Source organism: Salvia hispanica, chromosome 3, assembly GCF_029641045.1.
Source record: "Salvia hispanica isolate PSC_SH4W2 chromosome 3, Shi_PSC_v1, whole genome shotgun sequence".
NCBI classification, from domain to species: domain Eukaryota; kingdom Viridiplantae; phylum Streptophyta; class Magnoliopsida; order Lamiales; family Lamiaceae; genus Salvia; species Salvia hispanica.
This window is the reverse complement of record NC_142694.1, coordinates 37,265,726-37,288,110: the sequence shown is the minus strand read 5'-3', so window position 1 is coordinate 37,288,110 and position 22,385 is coordinate 37,265,726. Positions and strand designations below refer to the sequence as shown.

The window sequence follows — 22,385 nt, the reverse complement described above, 5'->3', positions numbered from 1 at the left end:
CAGCTAAATTAATTACAATTGCAAAAAAAAAGGGAGGAAAAATAGAGACAAGCAGTTTTTGCAAGTAGATTAGCTTGACATAATGAGTGGACCACTGAACTTTTATTCATCGACGTGTCTTTATCAAAAAGTGGTGATGAGCCATTGTCAAAACCAAAGAGGGTGAATTGGTGGCATGTTCTGTAGGATTAAATGCTCAACCGATTTGCAGTTTTATTAATAATGACTTGATGTTTTCATCCACTCTTAGCTAACTGTAATGATGTCTAAAATTAAGACTCTAATCAAACACTAACCATGCTAGTTTTGGCTCACTTTACCTAATTGGCAGTATGATGAACATTCTCTGAAGCACGCACCACACATTGAGGATAAGATTTTATGTATTAGGCCCCAAATCCAACAAATTGTGGTGGAAAACAATGAGTGAAGTAAGTGCCACACACACTGTAAGAGGACCCAAATTGCAAGTTTTAGACGAGAAAGAATTTAAGTCAAATCATACCAAATCATCAAGTAGAGAAGGGATAACTCCTCATACATTAGTAGCATCAAACTTTCCCAACAAAACTGTATTAACAAACACTTCGAATGGACCATCACTTTAGTATTCTTTTCAGCACCATGAAGTCAAGAATTGCACTATCTCTACTCTCTTACAAACATCATAAAAAACCATCTTTGCTGCTAGGATTCACCGACAAATTATCATTAGACAACTACTATACTATAGAGCATAAGCAAGTAGCAGATGAGCACAAAATAAAATGGTACTATATCTGTTCTTCATTGTCCATTTATTTTGACATGTAACTTATAACACCAAAACCAAAAGAAATCATAGAATGAACCACCTATATTTGATCAAGCAGCTGACATTTTCTCCTCATTCATTCTTTGTTGCATCAAAGAATTCAAATAAAAGCAAGCAAAAGCAAGAATATTTGCCAACATAATTACAGTTAATGATTAGCGGCAACAAATAATCAATAGTACAAAAAGAGTTTATTTATCAAAGCATGAAACTAGAAAAGACCAACTCGGCTATCAAGTTTATTTAGTTTACACGGGAATGGTGGTCTTTTAAACCCATATTTCTGCGTGATATCTTTGTGAATACTACATTTGTCTTTTGAAATGAATTTGGGAGAAGCAAATGTTTTTCTTCCGTGAAATATGTATATTCCATATTTCATCTAATAGACTGTACTAATGCATTTTGCAGCTATTATTCCATAACTTCTTATCATTACCGATGTCCTTTCCTCCTCAGTGACAACCTTCCGAATGTATTTGGACAGAAAAAGGGTTACACATGAGAAGTATAAAGAAGCTCTACTGAACAATGAGTATAACTTATACAATAGTATAAAGAAGCTCTTAGCAGTAATAACTCTCAATAAGAATGAATGCAAACACCACAATTTTTAAGTCCCGGCCAAAGCAATGCTGCATACAGAGATCGCTAGAACATGAAGGTCATACAAATATGCTCTTTTACTTCCCACTGAGAAGTTTCTCCACTATCCACAAATCAAAGTATCAAACGCAGAGATATAGCAGATGAGAGTCACATCAATGTGAAATAATTTCCATAGCCTTGATGGATTCTACTAGTTTGAGAGTTTTTCATAAACTAACGCAATGAAAAAAGGGCATTCTATTGTCAACTGAGAAATGTTTGTGAACACCACAACCTTCTAATGCAATGTATACTAGTAGTTCACATTCACAGTTTAACCCAAAATCAACACTAATTCTGAACTAAAAATCAAATGCATAAACTATAGTTGAATGACAGAGTTGAATATAGAGAATGAGAAAATGCACACCAACACTCATGGACGAAAATTGACAGAGTTGGAGAGATAGAAAGAAATGCACAAATAAAGCAGAAAAATGTGGAGAATTCCTAAAGTAAACCGCAGAAAAGAAGAGAGAAATCACCGAATCAGTGTGGGAAAAAACGACATCTCTCTCTTCTTCTCTCTCTTTCCTCACAGTTAAAATGAGCAATTTTCACAGATTGGAGATAGAGAACCAAGCAATTTTCACAGATTGGAGGAGAACCGAGCAATTTTTTATTTCACGGAACTGAGGAAGTCAAACGGTCGAAACGGTAGAAAGAGCTAGGGTTAAAGTAAAAAGCGGAATAGTGCATTTTAATTTCCCACGGATAATGGCCCTCGGAAATTAAATTCATAAATTAATGATTAAAAATGGAATATAGCATTTTAATTTTCCCACGGATGTTTCCCTCGGAAATTAATTCCTAAATTAATGATTATTAAAATAATAGCTTTACCCACGGAAATCGTTTGTTGGTAAAATAAACTGACAAAGTCCGTGACAAAGACGTTGGAAATAACGTCGGGAAAGTTACCAGCGGCAAATCCCTTGGTAATCCATGGGTAAATTCCGATTGATATTTTGTTGTCAGTAAATCCCTTGGTAATTAGCATTTTTTTGTAGTGGTAGTAGTTGGCAAAGTTCACATTCTCACAAACTTAAGAAGAAAAAAACAAGAAGAAGAGAGAAATGGATCCACATCGAAGTTTGAGACCAGGGAGTACTACTTTTTGTATTATTGTCTTTATGGTTATTGGTGAAATGTAAACATATTCAGTTTTGTTGTTGTGGTTCAAGTTATTGTTGTTATTAATTAGGTGTTTTAATCTTAAGTTTATTTGGTTACAAACTTGTTAGGTTATCACCATGCATGTTTTAAATGTACCGTGTATTTATAAGCTTTATTTGGGATTAGTTAAAATTAGGATTCCAATTATTAAGTTTCGTGACTATCATGTTTAGTTTAAGGATTCATAATTTGTGGATTATGAGATACTCACCATGTCTGGTTTAATTTAGAGGGATTCTTTGAAATAAGATGTCTTAGTGCGAGAGTACCATCACATTAATTAGGAAAACTATGTGCAATGGGATAATTTTGACCAATAATCTCTTTAGTGAGATTCGAATTCTATAACCTTTTCTCCATAGTATTCAAATACCAAAGGAAAGTGAAGCATAAGTTATATCAGAAGGAGGCATAATGTTACCGTCAGCCCAGAACCAGTCGGTCCCGGTTCCCAACTTGCGATTCCGGCTCAAAAACTATCAGATTACGGCCAGTTTTGCTGAGTATGGTTGTGGTTCGATGGTTTTTTGGCTTTCGATGTTTCTTTTGTTGTAACATGACATGATATAAAATAAACTACAAAAAATAAAAATGGAACAATAATTAATGGAGTAATTAAATAAAGACCATTTAAATTGAAATTGATTTGATGATAGAATATTTACAGATTATAAATTGAAGTAACATACAAACTTCTAAACTATAAAACAAAGACGGAGAACTATATAATGCAGAAGCATGTGAGTTCTAGGCACAGCGACGACAAGTTGACATATGAGGCAATGGAGGTTGAAACGTATGGCGCCATGCACAAAGAAACACTTGCGAAACTTTAGCAAACCGTTTCTTTGTGCAAAACGCCACACACTTCAACCTCCGCAATTGCATATGACATCATGTCGTTGTGCCTAGAAATCACATGTTTATGCGTAGTTTGGTTCTTCTTCTGGCATAGTTAGTTTACTTCTCGTCAGATGGATTATCAGTGTCTTTAGAGTGACCAACGGAATGACAGATCGAGCATAGAATAAGAAAATTGGTAACTGGTAGGTGCGGCCGTGCAGGACAGGACCGGACCGGATGCATGTTCTTATCATGTTTTGTTTATTTATCTTCCATACCAAACTACCCCTAAGAATATAAAAACAAAATTTTTGAATATACATAGAAACCAAATTTGAATGCCAGCAAAAGACTGAACTTACTTGATGAGATGAGACAAGCAATGCAAGAATCAACGCACGAGAGCGAGGCCACATACAAACTGCAGTCTATGAAAATTGCTCCAACGTTGCGGCCACTATCAACAGATCACTCAGCATCAACGTGTACAGAGGCCTATACGCAATGAGGCTCTTCGACTTCACCACTCTCTGGGCGGTGTCTATGTGAGACAGGACTACGAGGACTGCTATCACAAACGAGCAGATCACTCGCGTCTTCTCTGAGGATAGGATGCTGTTGTTTATGTCCTTTGGTGTGACCGAGCTCAGGTGATACTCCAATGGCTTCCTCACATGCTTTTCATCGACTGAGTCGCTTGTGGCCACCAGCGCCGATGATGATCTGTTTCTTCTATGGAATGCGGATGGATTTTGTTTGGGGGAATCCTCATCATTGTCTGTGCTGGGCACATCCTCATCACCATCTCCACCTTGAACAACAATTGGAAAAACTCTGTTTCAACTATTCAAATACTGCTATCAATCATTAATTCCGCAATTAAACTTTCAAATGATGAATCTGACATGTATTAAGTACGTATGAGGAAACACAAAACAGAGCATATCAATTTTAAACCAGCAAATCGGTCGCCATCAAACAGAATTGAAGAACAACTGGAAAATCTCAGTTTCAAATTCAATTATCAATCATTAATTCAGCAATTGTACACTTAATTGAACCGAATATTACACATTTAAATGCTGAATCTCACATGTATTACAGATGAGGAACCACAAAAACAGAGCCTATCAATTTTAACCCATGCAAATCGGTCGCCATCAAACAGAATTTGATAAACTCAGTAACGAATTCAAATATCAATCATTAATGCAGCAACCGTACATTTAATTGAACCGAGAGGAGGAAACACAAAACAGAGCCCTATCAATTTTAACCCATCAAATCAGTCGCCATCGAGCAAAATTGAAGGAGGAGGCGCATGAAATAGGAATTAATATGAAAAACCTAAAATTAACGAATTGAATTGAATTTGGGGGAGCGGACGCGATCGAGGAACAAATGGCTCCGTCCGGGTTCAGAGGAGGAGCGCGAGTGCTTGGGCAGATCATCTGTGCGAATATCGGAAAATGAAGACGATTTGGATATGGCTGTGTCCAGATTGTGGATCCGACCCGTTATCAACGCCATGCGATCCATCTCTCGTGATTTTATCTTCTTCCTCCTTGCCTCTCTCTCCATCTCCATTTCTGTCTTAGCAAATTGATATTGGTTAAATTAAATTAAATAATTGGCGGGATGAATCGGTTATTTCATGCAATGAAATCGAACAAATTACTATTCCTAGATCCATCGATTATCATTTATCACATTCGAATAAGTGTGATTCCAAATACGTTGCTTTCAAGCTATACAAATTCTCTAGTATATATTACTCGGTCCGTATTCAAAAAATAGTAACATTTAAAGTAAGAAAGAGGAAAAGAAAAATGAGTAAAGTAAGAGAGGATGAGAAAAAGATGTGAAAGTAGAGTTAGAGGATTGTAGGGTCCATATTCTAAAATAGAAAGATTCCAAAATTTCTATTTTTAAGAAACGGCCTAAAATAAAAATAGTTGTTATTTTAAAAAAATAGATGGAGTAGTTCATATGTACCTCCATTCATGAGAATTAGTCATGTATTTTTCATTTTAGGCTATCTATCCATTTTTTGGCAAAATTTTATATTTAATGGACTGGACTTCTGATACGAAGTGGAGATTGTACAAGCACACAAATAGGGAAGTGGTTTGGCCAAGTATGAGTCAGCAGGATAGTCCCTCAAACGATGGCGCTATTGAAGCTAACCGATGGAGAGATATGGGGGAGACAAATTAGTAGATTGTTAGGTTGTTATTTCAGCTTCTTTATTCCTATTTTGTTGCATTAGTTTTCTTATAAATAGAGAGGACCCCAGACGTTGAAAAGCATCTTGGGAAGAAGATCAGTTTAGGACGGCGTAGCCGTAGGCCTATGCGGAGGATTCTTTTGTTTCTGTTTCTCAGTTTGCATTAGTTTCATATTATAATCGAGAGTTTTCCTTTCTACATATTTATCCCTCTTTGAGTACTCTTATCAAGTAGATTGCGTGTTGAGTTTGTAGAGCAGCTCAGTAGAGCACCTGCTCACCATTTCGTGTGTCAGCCTTTTACTCCTATCAATTTCATTTTTTACTAACAACTCTAATCATTTTTTTCTTATTGTCTCTTTTACATTAATAACAATTTTACATTACATTCCGAAACGTTTATTATGAAGACTATATTTTGTGAATGGATGTATTGTTTAAATTATATTATTGCAATTAATTATGGTCAATTACTAATTAATGTTAATTTTATTTGGTGTATAAGGAGTTTGGCGATGAAAATTAAGAGAGCACAATATTATTAGTAAGATTTTGAAAAATAAATTAAACATACTACTATAAGTTCTGATTATTTTCAAGGGTTGTTTCTACATTCTAATAATAACATTTTCATTTAACATATACACGACACGACATCATTCGGATTTCGGGGGTTATAAATATTACGGGTATATTGGTAGAAATAAATAATTAATAATTTCTTTTATTATTGTATAGCGTATGATTCTTATTTCAAAGAATGGGCATTATTTTTGAAATCCAGTGAGCACATTCAGAAATCAGATAGATAGCTATAATCATTCAAAACATATAATATCACATGCATATAGTTTTAAGTTGACATAATCAAATTTCACATTGTATGAGTCTCCGTAAATTATTTCAAATTCTCAAACCATAAAATAGATATTCATAGAATCATAATTGAATAAAAAGCAGAAAAGGAGTTTTACCCAAATTTTAACAAAACATACACAGTAAATATTTCTATTACAATTACTTACCTATCTCTATTTTTGGTCAATAGAAAAACGTCTATTATCAAATAATTCATTCATATTATATCTTCTTAATTGTTTTCATTCACCATCTCCAAAAATCTAACTATATATATGAGGACTCTCTAATGCCAAACTCTTTTAGTTTTTATAATTTTAATTTTTTTTGGGGAGAAAAAAAAATGTCATCGCCATTCCCAAAATCGCTGAAAAACTACTTCTCAAAAATCACAAGCCCTAGCAAACAATCCCCCCTGAGACGGCGGAAATCGCCGTCGATAACTGCCGGAGACGGCGGAGATCTGTCGGATGTCGACAAAAGCCTATTCGAGGATTTCGGATCGCTCTACCGAGAGGAGTACGAAGAAGGAAGCTCGCTTCCGCTGAACTCGCCGCGGCCTCTCCGCGGATCGGGGCGGTTTTTCGTGGAGACCGGATCGTCGAGGAGTTCGCGGATAACCGACGACACGTTCTCCTCCTCCGCGGCCTCGTCGACGTCGGAGGAGCAGGCGGGCGGGGACTTGGCGGCGGAGGATTTCTTGGTGCTGCATATGGAGGCGCCGGATCCGTACGATGCTTTCCGGCAGTCGATGCTGGAGATGGTGGAGGCGAGGATCGATCTTAATCGGAGCGTGGATTGGAAGTTTCTAGAAGAGCTGCTGTTTTGCTATTTCGACATGAATAAAAAGAAATCGCGTAGGCATATTTTGCGTGCTTTCGTTGATGTGGTCGTGTTTTTGAGACAGATCTCCGGTGATTCTCAGGAAAGTCTGCCGCCGGTGGACGACGGAGAGTTGGATGAGGAGATGTAACGCATGCATGAAATGTGGTGAAGAGTTTAAGTGAAGTGTACTAACTGACTTTGTTAAAGAAAAAATGGCATCTTTCGCTAATGTGAATGTCAACTTTATTTATCAGTACTGTCACCATATATACTTTGTATATGAAGTATATAATGTCGTTTATAGTTGTATATGGAGTAGTATCATTTTATGCTAATGTGAAGCCCATTTCTAGCTATATACACGGACAAACATAGCTCTGGGCAAGCCGCCGCTCCAACAAGGCTTGGCCGGCACTAGACCCAGTACCCATTGCCAATGTCGCTACTGCCGCTCTTGCCTTCGAATGGCAGAAACGGAGTGGTGCGCGGAAAAGTATAAGGGCTCATGTGTTATTCTATTATTAGGATTCGGCCTTATATCTATGGTAGGTTGACAATTTAATATTAGGATTTACCCTTATATATGGTATGATGACAATTAAATACACATAAATTAATCATATACATAGGCAGTTAAAATAAAAATTAAATGAATTGATATTAAAAAAATATCACAAACGTGTACTCCGTAGGCCTATAGACTAAGGGTCCGTTTGATAAGAAAGGTGAGATATAGAAAGATATGTAAATTAAGATAAGGTTGTCTCCGGCGGCGCCCCTCCCATTCGCCCCTCCCACGCGCCCTTCCCATGCCACGTCAGCACTAGCCCCTCCCATGCCACGTCAGCACTAGCCCCTCCCATTCCACTGCCACATCACTAGCCCTTCCCACTGCACTAGCCCTTCCCACTCGCCATTCCCACAATTAAATTAATTCACAATTAAAATTTAAATTCACGAAAATAAAATGTAAATTCACGGAAATAAAATTCGACACGAATACGAACGGGAAATACGAAAATTACATTAAATTACATAATTTAAAAAAATTACATAATTTAAAAAAAAAACATAGTAAATAAAATTACATAATCCCCTCGGCTTTCACTCCTCCTCCTCGTCCTCGTCCCCGTCGCCCGTGCCGCTGCCACCTCCGACGTCCCCGCCCCCGATCTCGATGCCATCATCATCAATGGGCGGCATCCCTAAATCGCGCCGACATCGGTCGACCATCTCCTTGCACAGCCTTCTCAAGACTGGATCGTGCGTGTTATACCACTTCAAAGTGATCTGCATCAGGGTCTTCGTTTGCTGCGCGCGGGCGAGGCTGTCGTCATCTTCTCCGGCGGGGACCTCCGATTCGACCTCGTAGGACCCGCTGCCGCTGCCGCTTCCCCTCGCCATCCGCTGCGCAGCCTGATGTCCCATCGGGCGACGACGACGGCGAGTGTCTGTTCGTGGTAGCGGGGCCACTTCATCGGCTTCGGGGAGCTCGTGCGAACCTGCACTGCTGCTGTACTCACCGGAAGAGTTGATCTTCGTCCGCTTCCAGCCCGATTCGACGCCAACCGCAAACTTTTGCGAGTCCTTGATCGCGAGAAATGCCTCCCGCTGGTCAAACTCTTTGATCCCCAAGTCTTTGCTGGGGTACTGGGCTAAGGATTGTCTCCGCACATCATCCTCAGACATGCCGCTGCTTACCATGCGCATGTTGTTTTGGTAGATTGAGGCAAAACGACTGAGCTTAGGCCTCAACCGGAGCCACTGTTTCCGGCATATCTCGGGGATGCGAGGCTTCGCCCCAGGCGGTTTGTTGGCGCAGTAGGCGGCACTGATGCGATGCCACATTCGGTCAACATACTGGCTCGCTCCGGTGTAGGGATCCTCTACAATACCGACCCATGTCTTCGCAAGCGCGGCATTTTCCCACACGGTCCAGATCGTCCTCCGCTCAGTCTCATCCACACCCTCCTCCCCTCCCATCCCCGTGTGTGAGGAAGAGCTCGGGACTTTGCCCTTGCCCCTACCCGCGCTCCTGGCCGTGGCCTTGCTTTTTCTCCGGCCCCTTACAGGCCCCGCCTCCTCCTGGGGAGTCTCACGGATCGGTGATAGCCCCAGATCCTCAAAAGAGAAAGTCTCGATGCCGGCGTACTGAGTCTCCGGAACAAAAGAAGGGGAGTCATCGGCCAACAAATCTATATATGGCCGATAGACAGATTCCCCAGGCGTCCTCGGGCTCCTGTGCTGCATCGACCCACTCACCGACATATTTGGCGGCGTATCGCTCATCCCCACTGCCCCGGGCACCATCCCTCCCACCCCCGCCATATTTGGCGGCATACCGCCCATCCCCGCAGTCCCACCCATCCCCGACATATTTGCCGGCATACCCGCTGCCCCCGGCATCATCTGACCCATTTGACTCATCCAAGTGTACATATTGTAGAACATTTGGGGAGTCATCGTCGGCATACCGCCCATCCCCGCCATCTGGGGATTCATCCCCGTTTGGGGATTCATCCCCGCAACATTTCCCTCAGCGCCGATGGGAATCGAGGGTGTGTTCCCTCCGCTCGTGGTGGGGGAGTTTCTGTTGTACTCCATTGTAGTAGAAATGAAATGTGTAGAGAGAGAGAAACTTGTTAACACAAGTGGGGTGAATGAAATGAATTTGGGGGAGCCCTATTTATAGAGTTTATTATTTATTAATTAAAAAAAAAACAAAAAAAAAACAAAAATGTCGGACGTCCGAGTTGGGACGGGCGACCTTCGCCACAGTGGCGCCCGTCCCACTCGCCCGTCGACGGGAGGGGCGAGCTCATCGCAGGGGCAGTCGGGACGGGCGTGGGCGCCCTTCCCGCACACTATGGCGCCCGTCGGGTCGCCCGTCCCCGACGGGCGAACGGGAAGGGCGCCGTAGGAGACAACCTAAGTAATATGGGCTTTGTGTCAATATATGGCCAGATAAAATTTTTACGTTGTTGTTTGATAGGCGGGATATTATCTAAACTTATGTATTAGATAACACATGAAATAACATAATTGCCCTTTTTTAAAAATGTGTCGCAGTAGGAGTTTGCCTAAAGAAACGTAGCAAACCTCAGTGTGAATCCAAAATCCTTTTAAAAGCAATTTGTTTAGAAAATCAAATATGCTCATATAACCACAGTATCATCACTACTTTTGAGAATCAAAGAAGCATTTGGGACCATTTGAATGAAAAAAATCAAAGTGAAAAATTGGTATACAACAAAATCATCACTGCCACATCTTTGATTAACAAAAAACTGAAGAAGAAAATACTAGTGGTCACAGACAATCAAAGAGAAACATCAGTTGAACTAATTAAATAGTCGAAGAGAAAAATCGGTCAACATACAAGAACATCTTTGCCCAGATTTTTTCATCATCTCGAAAAAGAAACAAAGAAACCCTCAATTCAGATTTTAAAACCATATTCGTCCAATTGTAGAACCCATGGGAGAAACCCATCCCACATTCGAACCAAAATCGGAGTGAATCGCACCCCACAGTCGACGTGCCTCGAAGAATTTGCCAGCCATGGTAGAAACCCAAGCCATTAATCAACGTCAGCCAGCGATGTTCCGACGGTGTTGATGGACGCCACACCTCTGTATTTCTCTCCCTCTGCCTCTCTCTCGCTTGCTAATGATGGCATCGCTGGTGGGCGACGTCCGCCGGCTCTCTCGCGCCCTTCGTCCAAATTCTTCCTCACCCGAAATCCGGTTTGGCCTCCCTATTTCCGCCTCTTTTCCTCACAGTCGGCTTGGGTTCGCCATCCATGGTTATTTTCCGGTGGTCTGCCTCTTTGAGGTCATCGTGCGGCGTCTGATCGAAGAATACTCCAGCCGCGTTGCATCGTTTTCCTGCTGCTCTCTGGCAATCGAAATCGTGCCTCCAGATGCGGTCGTCAACATTCCTGCTCCACGGTGGTATGAACTTTATTGAAGAAAGGGGGAGAATCATTGGAATATGGGAATGGGATGGGTGAAGAGTGCTAGAGAGAGAGGGTAGAATCGGATATCTTGACAGAAAAGTGATATAACCCACCAAATTGGTAGGATACATTAGGGGTGGGTAGGTGATGCACTTTTTATTTGCACTATAAATACCTGCAAGTATACAGAGTAGGTATAGTATAGCAAAAGGTTAGTACCGGGTATCGAACACGGGGAAGATGTACACAAAGTGTCTATCTTCTACTAGAACTCAATTACTATCTGGAGAAACAAAAATTTTTGGAAACTTTTGAAAACAGTAAATATTAAAAACAGTAAACAACTAAATGCAAGCAAATCACGGAGAGAAAAGTATAGATATAAGGGGAATTCCAGGGATGTGCTTTCACTTTTATGGTTATACAAATTCCAAACTACAATACCCTAGCACAGTAAATACTTTGAAAGGACGAGTCACCTAGCTTATGCTCATGCGATACAAACGTTGATTACTAACATTAGGGTTGTCAATCCTAACACGTAACTCCAAAAAGCTCCTAAGACCCTTGAAAAGTCCTCACTCTCAATTAACAGTGCCGTTTTAAAGGAAGCTAACTGTAGTGTCTACTAAGTGGATCTAACTCGCTAGAACTCTGTCACAGTTATGAAGCAAGTTGTATTGAATCATACATAATTGTGTCACTCAATTATGAAGCATCATGATTAACTTAGGGAAGAAACAAAGTAAAAACAAAACGGATATTAAATAGAAAACGGAATTGTATAACCAAAGTTGCTACTAACACATCCCTAGAATCTTATGAGTTTAGTTACACATGACTGAATAAACTAAAAACATAGATTGAAGGGAAAGCAATTTGAACATAAAACTAAAGCAAATAAAACCCGTAGGTTGAATCCTTGTCGTTCTTGATGTTCTTGAAATCCTTCTCCAACTCCTTGCACAATTGAAGTACTCTAGCTTTTGATCTCTATGAATGTTGCAAGTAGTCACTCTCTTTCTCTATGAATGTGTTCTTGTTGTGTGAAAACTCCTTTTGATGAAGCTTGAGGTCCTATTTATAGGGGAAGATTATTCCTCATCATAGAAGGAAAAGATCTTCAAAGTTTGGTAAATCTTGGAGCAAATCTAGGGCTGGTCGGATTCGCCGCCTTTCTCCGGCGGGCCGCCGCACCTTGGCCGGCGGTCGCCGCGTTGGATTCCAGAGACTCTGACCCTTCGGTGGCGGACCGCCACATGTCCTCCGGCGGTCGCCGGGCGAGACTCTTCTCCTAGCGTAAATTTCCGAGGCGGGCCGCCACATAGCTCTGACCGCCGGGCGCCGGCGGTCGCCGTACAACTTCGCGGCGGTCGCTGGTCGCCGTCTGACTCCAGATTTCCAGACTATGCGTTTTTACTCCCCTTTTCGGCTCAAATATGCACATTTCTCACAAAACACGTCAAAATACCAAAATGTATAGAATATGCAAATAATGGACATGTAGAGTGATTTTGATAACAAAAACGGACCAAATAATGGCCTTAAAACAGTGTAAAATCCGGGCGTATCAACTCCCCCAAACTTACATTTTTGTTTGTCCTCGAACAAAACACTAAAGACCCAAGAATAGACGCACGGAATGCACAAGGACTAGACGTCATAATTGCCTCAAAAGATGAAAGAATAGATTAAGCATGGATTAACACAATCAAATCAAGCAAGGCTTAATAGTGCACTTTCATTACTAACTCGTGGAACACCTTGAATTCAAGCACTCACATGTGGCAAACTTCCAAAGATGGGAAGTGTTCTTTCTCTCACTCTCAAAGTGTATAAAGGTAAAGTGTAAATCACTCAAATCATGCATCATGCAAAGTTTACCATAGGCTTGCTCAAAGTCTAATCCCTCATCTACTCAATGTGATTAAGCATCAAAAGTCCGAAAGGTCTTTCTTTTCAGTTGTAACGTAGGCTCTTTGGTAGGTGAGGAATATTTGGCTAAAAAGTGACTCAAATATAAAAATATCCCAAGTAGAGTTAAGATGACTCCACTTTTCTAAAACTTAAGGCACTTCTAACACTTTATTTTTCTCCTTCAATTTACTTTCAATCCTTTGATTTTATTTTCTTTTCACAACCTTTCACACAAATTTTTTTTTTTTTTTTCTCTTTTTTTTTTTTACACATCCTTTCTTTTTTTTTTTTCCTAAGATCAAGCACATATTTGGAATTTTTCTCAGTTTCACAACTTGTACTTTCTTAATATTAAGCACACTACTTTTTATACTTTCCTCCTTATCTCTCCAATTCCTTTACAAAAGAAGATAACAAAAACTATATTAACCCAAGGAATTGTCCCCCCATTTATTTTGGCTTCCAAAGAAAAGGCTTAAAGGCTCAAAATTGGCTCCAAAGGAAAAATTTGAGAGGGTCGAAAATTTTGGATATAAAAGTAGCTAAGAAAAGACGGCCTAACATCCTCCTAAATCAACTTAAACACTATGTAAACTTAGGCAGACTAGGAGCAAGTTCTAGAAACATATACATGCATACAGATAAATCACACAAGAAAGAATTTAAGGCTCAAATCTCACAAGGTAAAAGCACGATTCAAGGCGAACAAGCAATTCACTAATTATGCACCTTTTCACCCAACCATTATATCAAAACGTTAAGCCACACTTAAACATAGATGGAATATAATATCATTGGCAACTCGGTCTAATGTGTCCCTAAGCATGCATGTTTCTAAGTTCTTCATGTTATGTTCATGACATTAGAACACAAAAATCTCCTACGGGTTTTGAAAATTAAAGCAAAAACAAACTAACAACAAAAAGAAAACCCTAAACTCACGGTCCACCACTTCATCCCCCCAAACTTATTTACAACAAAGTGTAAAATAAGTTTGTAGAGTCGGTAGGGACGTGAGTATACTACTGAAAACAAAAACGTACCCTGAAAAATTTCGCGTAGAGGTTGAGCGGGGCGAAAATTCGAAGAATTTCGAAAAATCGCGCTGGAAAATTGTGCCCAGGTGGCGGTCCGCCGCAGCTGTTCGGCGGTCGCCGCACGTCAAAGATGCTTTCCAGCGTTCAGGTGGCGGACCGCCGTAGAGCTTGCGGCGGTCGCCACGGAGAGGTCAGAACCTCAAGACGGGGTTGCGAATTGATGAAGACTTGGCATAGCCCGCTGCATGCTCTTGCTCATTTGTCATCGCCCCCCAAACCTCGGAAAATTCATATTCATTGTCCTCTTCGGGGTTGGGGTCGAAGCAATGGAAGATCCCACTAAGCTCTTCCATGGTGAGCGAGTGCCAACGGTTCCCTAGGCGGAAATCGATGCTAAGTAGAAAATTTTGGCGGCGATCCTTAGTAACCTTTAGCGAGCTGAGGAACTCGAGAGTATACTTTCGAAACGATGGCCACTTCCTTTGGAACATGTAGACGAGGCCATTCCCATCACCCACGTCGCACAACTTCCAAAAATCCTCCATGATCCCCAAAGTTTGGAGAGGGAAATCGTGGGGATATCTAGAAGGTACCGTTTCTCGGGCCAACACTTTCTTCCACATAGCCTTTTGCTCTTCCGTGGCAAGGCTAATGCCAAAGTTCTTTGCATTCTCCGGTTTCCCTTTTGATCCCATTATCCTACAAAAGAAATTACACTCTTAAAAGAGCATCAACAAGTAGGAGATCAAAAGTTCCCCCAAACTTGCATTCAACCAAGTAAAAATCAAGAGATGAGAACTTATATGCAAGCTTGGGTAAAATAGCATCCTAATTTTTAGCATAATAACATTTTAAGCAAAAACAACCAAATTAGGACACAAAAAATCATCCCCCAACGTGAATTCATCCCCCATGCAGAGACGTATCAACCAAATATCCATAAAAACCAATAATCTCTACAAAATCACAAATATTGCAATTCATGGAAGTAATAATAGCCTCACAATGCTATGAACATGATTGCTACTTTTAAACTCTAAAAACCAAGAGAGAATCATCATTCACAACTTAATAATCACCAACCGAGCAAATTTCAAACCATAGAATTCAAAAATTCATACACATAATCATCCCCCATCATGAATTAAGAGATTCTACCGAACAATTCACCCAAAATAAAGCACAATCCATGAAAGAAGTAAAGAAAAACCCAGAAATTGAGTTAGGATTCATACCTTTTTGTGGAGAGAATTTGTAGAAGAAGAGCTCTAGACTTTGAGAGAATTGAGAGAATGATAGTGTGGGTGTGTGAATTTGGTAATTTATATAGGTGGGGGTTGTGTGCAAGGAAGGAATTTGAGAAGGAATGTGAAAAGGAATGGAAAACATACCTTTTATGGTGGAAATCCCGTCTCTGGACTGCGTGTGGCGACCGCCGCGTCTCTCGTGGCGGGCCGCCACACGGGCCTTCGTAAACAGCAATCCTGGCGGGCCGCCGCGGCCCGTGCAGCGGTTACTCTGGCCCGCCCTAAGCCTGCCCTAGGCCCGATCCTTCCTGCACATGTTAACACACGTGTGGCGACCGCCGTGCTTTAAGTGCGGCGACCGCCACCAATTTTTTTTTTTTTTTTTTTATTTATTTTTTTTAACAAAACATAAAAAAAAAACGAGAAAATAAAAAAAGTAAAAGAAAATTGGGTTGCCTCCCAATAAGCGCTTTTGTTAAAGTCGTTAGCTCGACTTGAAGTGGCCCACTAGTTGGGCGGATCAATAACTCGAGTGTTGAAAATTGGCATAGGGAGCAATTTGGTCCCTAGCTTCTTCTTCCACCACTTGTACTTCCCCTCTTTCGTTTTGATGACGTATATCTCGGGGTCCTCTTTGGGTGTTTTCTTTCTCTTCTGTTTCTTCTTCTGTGGAGCAGATGTAGAAGAATTAGCATCACCCTTTTTAGAAGAGTGTCTTACCTCTTTGACAATGTAGATAGTGGAGGTAGAAGGATCCTCCGCTTCAAAGGGATCTTTGGACTTGGTCAAGTCGGTAGCCATGACTGCTCTGCACTGTTGTTCCATTTTTGCCCGCTTTGCCTCCTCAAACTTTAGCATCTCGCTCTCGATCTTATAGGTGGATTGACCATGATTATCACTGATTGTGATCTCGCCACGACCTACATCAATCAAAGCTTTGCAAGTGGCAAGAAAATCTCTCCCTAAGATTAGAGGGACGTTCTTGTCTACTTTCATGTCAAGCACAATAAAGTCGGCAGGAAAAATAAAATCATCAACTTTAACTAAGACATCCTCAATCATACCTACAGTCTTGATGGACGAGTTATCGGCCAACCTGAGTGTTACATCTGAAGATTTGAGTGGCCCGATGTTGAGCTTTTCGTAGTACTTCAGTGGCATGAGATTGATGGACGATCCTAAGTCGCACAGTGCTTTGTCAACCTTCCCTTCTCCAATTCGGCACCTAATGATGAACTGGCCCGGATCTCTTTGCTTCACTGCCCTTTCCTTTTGGATGATCTCGCTGCAATGATGCGGTAGCTTAAGGTCGGCTTTGGTCGGCTTTTTTTTCCTCATTACCGCCTCCCTTAGTAGCTTCGCATACTTTGGTATCTCCTGCAACGATTCAACAAGTGGAATGTTAGTATGGACTTTGCAAAACATGTCAAGGAATTGCTTGAACTGCACTTCAAGCTTGAACTTCCTCTTTGGCTGAAAAGGGAGTACAATCCCGTTGTGCCGCACAAGCTCCTGCTTAGTGGACGATTCTGCCTTCTCAGTGGCGGGCCGCTACGGGGTGTGCGGCGGTCCGCCGGCGACTGGGCAGTCCTGCGTGGTTGACTCTGCCGTCTCAGTGGCGGGCCGCTGCGGGGTGTTCGGCGGTCCGCCGGCGACTGGGCAGTCCCCAGATTTCTGCTTTGCCACCCACTTCTTGTTAATATCATCCACTCTTGCTGCTGCCTTTGCTCTATCCTCATCTAACTTCTTCTGAATTTGCTCCATTTGAGTGGTAATATTGGTTACAGCTGCCGAGATTGTGTTCATTCCTTGCTCGAGGTTGTTTATCCTTGCTTCGACCACTCCGATCTTGGTGTCATTAATCTTCCTATCTTGCGTAATTACCTCCAAAATCTTCGTGATTCCTTGTTCATACTTGTCTTCCTTCTTCATCGGCTCAACCACTCCTCCTTTGCTAACATTAAATCCTGCAGGGGGTTGCAAGTAATTATTGTTAGAATAAGAAAGATTTGGGTGCAGACGGTTCCCATTATAATTATTGAAATTACCGCCCCCCTGATTAGGGCGATAATTGTTATTGTAGGTTCTGGGACCGCCTCCTTGCACGTAGTTGATTTCTTCCACAGTTGATATGGCAGTTTCGGGTGCCTTGACCGCCACTATGGAAGTTGCCGGAATTGGATCTTCCTTCCTCGAGATGTCTATTTTATCAATCCTGACTCTAAGTTCTGCTAACTCCTTAGCAAAAGAACTTTCTTCGGCCTCTTCTATGGCTGCTACTCTTCTCGTGGCATGCCTTTCCTTCGACCACCCCCGACTGTTGGTGGCGAACTCCTCGATCACCGCCATGGCATCCTCTCCTGTCTTTCTTAGAAATCCTCCATTTGCCCCTGAATCAAGCATAGCACATATTTTCTCATTAAATCCATTATAGAGGATTCATACCTGATGGTCTATGGAAAAACCATGGTTTGGGCACTTTCGAAGAAGAGCTTTGAAACGAGCAAATGCCTCATAGAGGGGCTCGTCATGGCCTTGTGTGAACTGAAAGATCTCACTTTTGAGCTTCAAAATAGTGCCTGGCGGGTAGTATTTGTCGAGGAAGGTAGCTACGATGTCCTTCCATGTGGAGACCTTTTCTACACTCAAACCACTCCTTAGCAGAATCAATCAATGAGAATGGAAAAAGTCTTACCCGTATGGCATCGTCGTCGACACCATTTAATTTCAGAGTGTTTGCGATTTCCACGAATTTGGAGAGATGGCGGTTAGCATCTTCAGTCGCCCTACCTGCAAAAGGAGTTTGCTCGACCCTTTGGATAAGGGGCATGCGTAACTCAAAATTGTTAGCATCAATACGAGGGCCGTTAGGAAAAGTGATCATATTCCCATGATTGAACATGTTCATCACAGGTAATGTTTCTCTGTTCTTCTTTTCCATGGCTTCTCGGGCTGCTCTCTCCGCATCTCTCTCATCCATCAGCAACTTCACCATCTCCTGCAGCTTCTCAATATCTGTTCGGTCACCCATTGTTCCTGATCCTTTTTCACTTCTTATTATTCTACGAGTTCTTTCAAGTTCTAAATCAAGCGGCTCTAAGATGTACTTCCCAGAACGCGTTCGCATACAAAACCTGCAAGACTCGAAAACAAAAAAAAAATTAAAACAAAAAGCAATAAAAATCCAAAGTAGTAAAATTATCATTTGAAGATATCACTCCAAAGTGAATTGTCTTCCCCGGCAACGGCGCCAAAAACTTGATGCACTTTTTATTTGCACTATAAATACCTGCAAGTATACAGAGTAGGTATAGTATAGCAAAAGGTTAGTACCGGGTATCGAACACGGGGAAGATGTACACAAAGTGTCTATCTTCTACTAGAACTCAATTACTATCTGGAGAAACAAAAATTTTTGGAAACTTTTGAAAACAGTAAATATTAAAAACAGTAAACAACTAAATGCAAGCAAATCACGGAGAGAAAAGTATAGATATAAGGGTAATTCCAGGGATGTGCTTTCACTTTTATGGTTATACAAATTCCAAACTACAATACCCTAGCACAGTAAATACTTTGAAAGGACGAGTCACCTAGCTTATGCTCATGCGATACAAACGTTGATTACTAACATTAGGGTTGTCAATCCTAACACGTAACTCCAAAAAGCTCCTAAGACCCTTGAAAAGTCCTCACTCTCAATTAACAGTGCCGTTTTAAAGGAAGCTAACTGTAGTGTCTACTAAGTGGATCTAACTCGCTAAAACTCTGTCACAGTTATGAAGCAAGTTGTATTGAATCATACATAATTGTGTCACTCAATTATGAAGCATCATGATTAACTTAGGGAAGAAACAAAGTAAAAACAAAACGGATATTAAATAGAAAACGGAATTGTATAACCAAAGTTGCTACTAACACATCCCTAGAATCCTATGAGTTTAGTTACACATGACTGAATAAACTAAAAACATAGATTGAAGGGAAAGCAATTTGAACATAAAACTAAAGCAAATAAAACCCGTAGGTTGAATCCTTGTCGTTCTTGATGTTCTTGAAATCCTTCTCCAACTCCTTGCACAATTGAAGTACTCTAGCTTTTGATCTCTATGAATGTTGCAAGTAGTCACTCTCTTTCTCTATGAATGTGTTCTTGTTGTGTGAAAACTCCTTTTGATGAAGCTTGAGGTCCTATTTATAGGGGAAGATTATTCCTCATCATAGAAGGAAAAGATCTTCAAAGTTTGGTAAATCTTGGAGCAAATCTAGGGCTGGTCGGATTCGCCGCCTTTCTCCGGCGGGCCGCCGCACCTTGGCCGGCGGTCGCCGCGTTGGATTCCAGAGACTCTGACCCTTCGGTGGCGGACCGCCACATGTCCTCCGGCGGTCGCCGGGCGAGACTCTTCTCCTAGCGTAAATTTCCGAGGCGGGCCGCCACATAGCTCTGACCGCCGGGCGCCGGCGGTCGCCGTACAACTTCGCGGCGGTCGCTGGTCGCCGTCTGACTCCAGATTTCCAGACTATGCGTTTTTACTCCCCTTTTCGGCTCAAATATGCACATTTCTCACAAAACACGTCAAAATACCAAAATGTATAGAATATGCAAATAATGGACATGTAGAGTGATTTTGATAACAAAAACGGACCAAATAATGGCCTTAAAACAGTGTAAAATCCGGGCGTATCAGTAGGTACGGTATACCTTACCGAAACCACCATACCGTATACCTTACCGTAAATACGGTATGCAAAAAGTCATACCTTTACCTCACCAAAGTTTTCGGTATACCGAATTTCGGTATACCTTATTTTCGGTATGACGAATTTCCATACCGATACCGTACCTCATTTTCAGTATACCATACCGAAGTTCGGTATACCTTACTTTTGTGGTATACCTGACTTTCAACATCAATTAATATAGAAAATTAGAGTTTTTAGAAAATTATTTATAATTTTAAAAATAAATTAAATATAATTTATTCATAATTATATTTATATTTCACAATAGATTTTATAATTTAAAAATATATAAAAATATATTTTATATATAATTGTGTTTATATTTTTGTGGTATATACCTTAGTTTACGGTATATACCTTAATTTACGGTATATACCGAATTTCGGTATGCAGCGGTATACCGCGGTATTTGAAAATTCATACCGTTACCTTACTGGAATCTTATGGTAAGGTATCATACCGTACCGAAGTCACGGTATACCAAAAATTCGGTATTTTCGATATTTTTTCGGTACGATAAGGCCGATATATCGGTATTTCGGTATTTCTCCCCAACCCTAGGATACATAACTTAGCATAAATGTGTATATTTGGTCCGGCCGAGACGGGCTTAGGCATTATACTGGGCTTTGAGGTAAGTAATTCAATGATATCAAACAAATAGAAAAGCCAAGATATAAATCTCTATCTTGGCATTACTGCCTTATCAAAGTCTAAGATATGCTAAGAGATTAAAAAATTAGGTTTCTATTTCAGCTTAATTCGTTGATATATGATTTGTAGTACTAAATTATTTAAGAATGCAAAAATTATAAAGATATTAATAATAAAAATTGAAATTATAACAATATTATTATTAATTTAATTTTAGCATCAGCTTACTTGTGTCCATCCTTGGTTATAATTGTCATCTTTCGCTAATGTGATTGTCAATTTGTCATCATTCACAAATGGAGTATATATTAGCATGCATAAAAATATTAGTATAGCATTTCCGGATCATCGATCAGTTAGGGCATCCGCAATAGTGCGGACGATGTGACGGACATCGTCCGCCACTGTGGACGACGCGAACGATGGGCACGCGTTTCGATTTTTTTTTTGAATTTTTTCAAAAAAAATTTCTTATTTAAACTCTACTATTCACTACCATTTCACACACTCCAATTTCACATCTCTTCAATTTCTCTTCAATTATTCTCTCTCATCGACTCAAAAATGAATCCCGACGACTACGATTTGAGTACATCGGATGGCTGCAGACGGGCCTTGACTCGAGCCTTGTTCGATGTCGTTAATGAAGCCAAGGCGGAATGCTTGGCACAAATGCAGCGGGAGCAGGCGGCGGCGGCGGAGGTGCGGGTCCCTCGTCCGATATGACGGCGGACGTTTGTCCTCCGCAAGCACGACGTAGCGCACGAACGTCTGTTCGCAGATTATTTTGCCGAGAATCCAAGGTGGGGCCCGAATGTTTTTCACCGCCGTTTTAGAATGAGCCGAGATCTTTTTCTCCGCATTGTACACACGTTGGAGGCCCGTGATGAGTACTTCCAGTATCGGGAAGACGGGATCGGCAGACCCGGACTTACGCCGTTGCAGAAGTGCACGGTTGCGATCCGCCAGTTGGCCTACGGCACAACAGCGGATATGTTCGACGAGTACCTTCACGTCGGGGATACAACTGGCCGCGAATGTCTGAAGAATTTTTCTAAGTTAGTTGTGGAGGCTTTTGGCGACACATATTTGCGACGCCCGATTGCTGACGATTGCCAGAGCCTGATGCGGATGCACGGCTTCCCTGGGATGCTAGGGAGCATCGACTGTATGCACTGGCAGTGGAAGAACTGCCCGACGGCCTGGAGAGGCCAATTTACTAGCGGCTACAAGAGAAGCCACCCGACGATGATCCTAGAAGTCGTCGCTGACCACCGCCTCTGGATCTGGCATGCCTACTTTGGTGTAGCCGGGTCGAACAACGACATCAACGTCCTCAACTCGTCCACCCTATTCGCCGATCAGTGCAGGGGTCGCGGTCCGGCCATTCAGTTCACTGCCAACGGCCGCACACATCATATGGGGTACTACTTGGCCG

General features: G+C 41.3%; 2 protein-coding genes and 1 non-coding gene across 3 annotated transcripts; 2 read left to right on the top strand and 1 right to left on the bottom strand.

Annotated features, from left to right (window-relative positions):
• Nucleotides 1–608: 608 nt before the first annotated feature.
• Nucleotides 609–5,231, bottom strand: LOC148930659 (uncharacterized). Its single transcript, XM_089066578.1, has 3 exons — nt 4,837–5,231; nt 3,844–4,292; nt 609–3,214 (listed from the first exon to the last, which is right to left on the bottom strand). The coding sequence occupies exons 1-2, from the start codon at nt 5,066–5,068 to the stop codon at nt 3,910–3,912; spliced, it is 615 nt and encodes a 204-aa protein (XP_088922704.1). The 5' UTR covers nt 5,069–5,231; the 3' UTR covers nt 609–3,214; nt 3,844–3,909.
• A 1,678-nt stretch (nt 5,232–6,909) lies between these two features.
• On the top strand, nt 6,910–7,539 carry LOC125209910 (uncharacterized). The gene has a single exon (XM_048109485.1). The coding sequence runs from the start codon at nt 6,910–6,912 to the stop codon at nt 7,537–7,539; it is 630 nt and encodes a 209-aa protein (XP_047965442.1).
• A 10,472-nt stretch (nt 7,540–18,011) lies between these two features.
• On the top strand, nt 18,012–18,118 carry LOC148930658 (small nucleolar RNA R71). The gene has a single exon (XR_016137465.1). It is a non-coding gene; the product is annotated as a small nucleolar RNA R71 (small nucleolar RNA).
• The last annotated feature ends 4,267 nt before the right edge of the window (nt 18,119–22,385 follow it).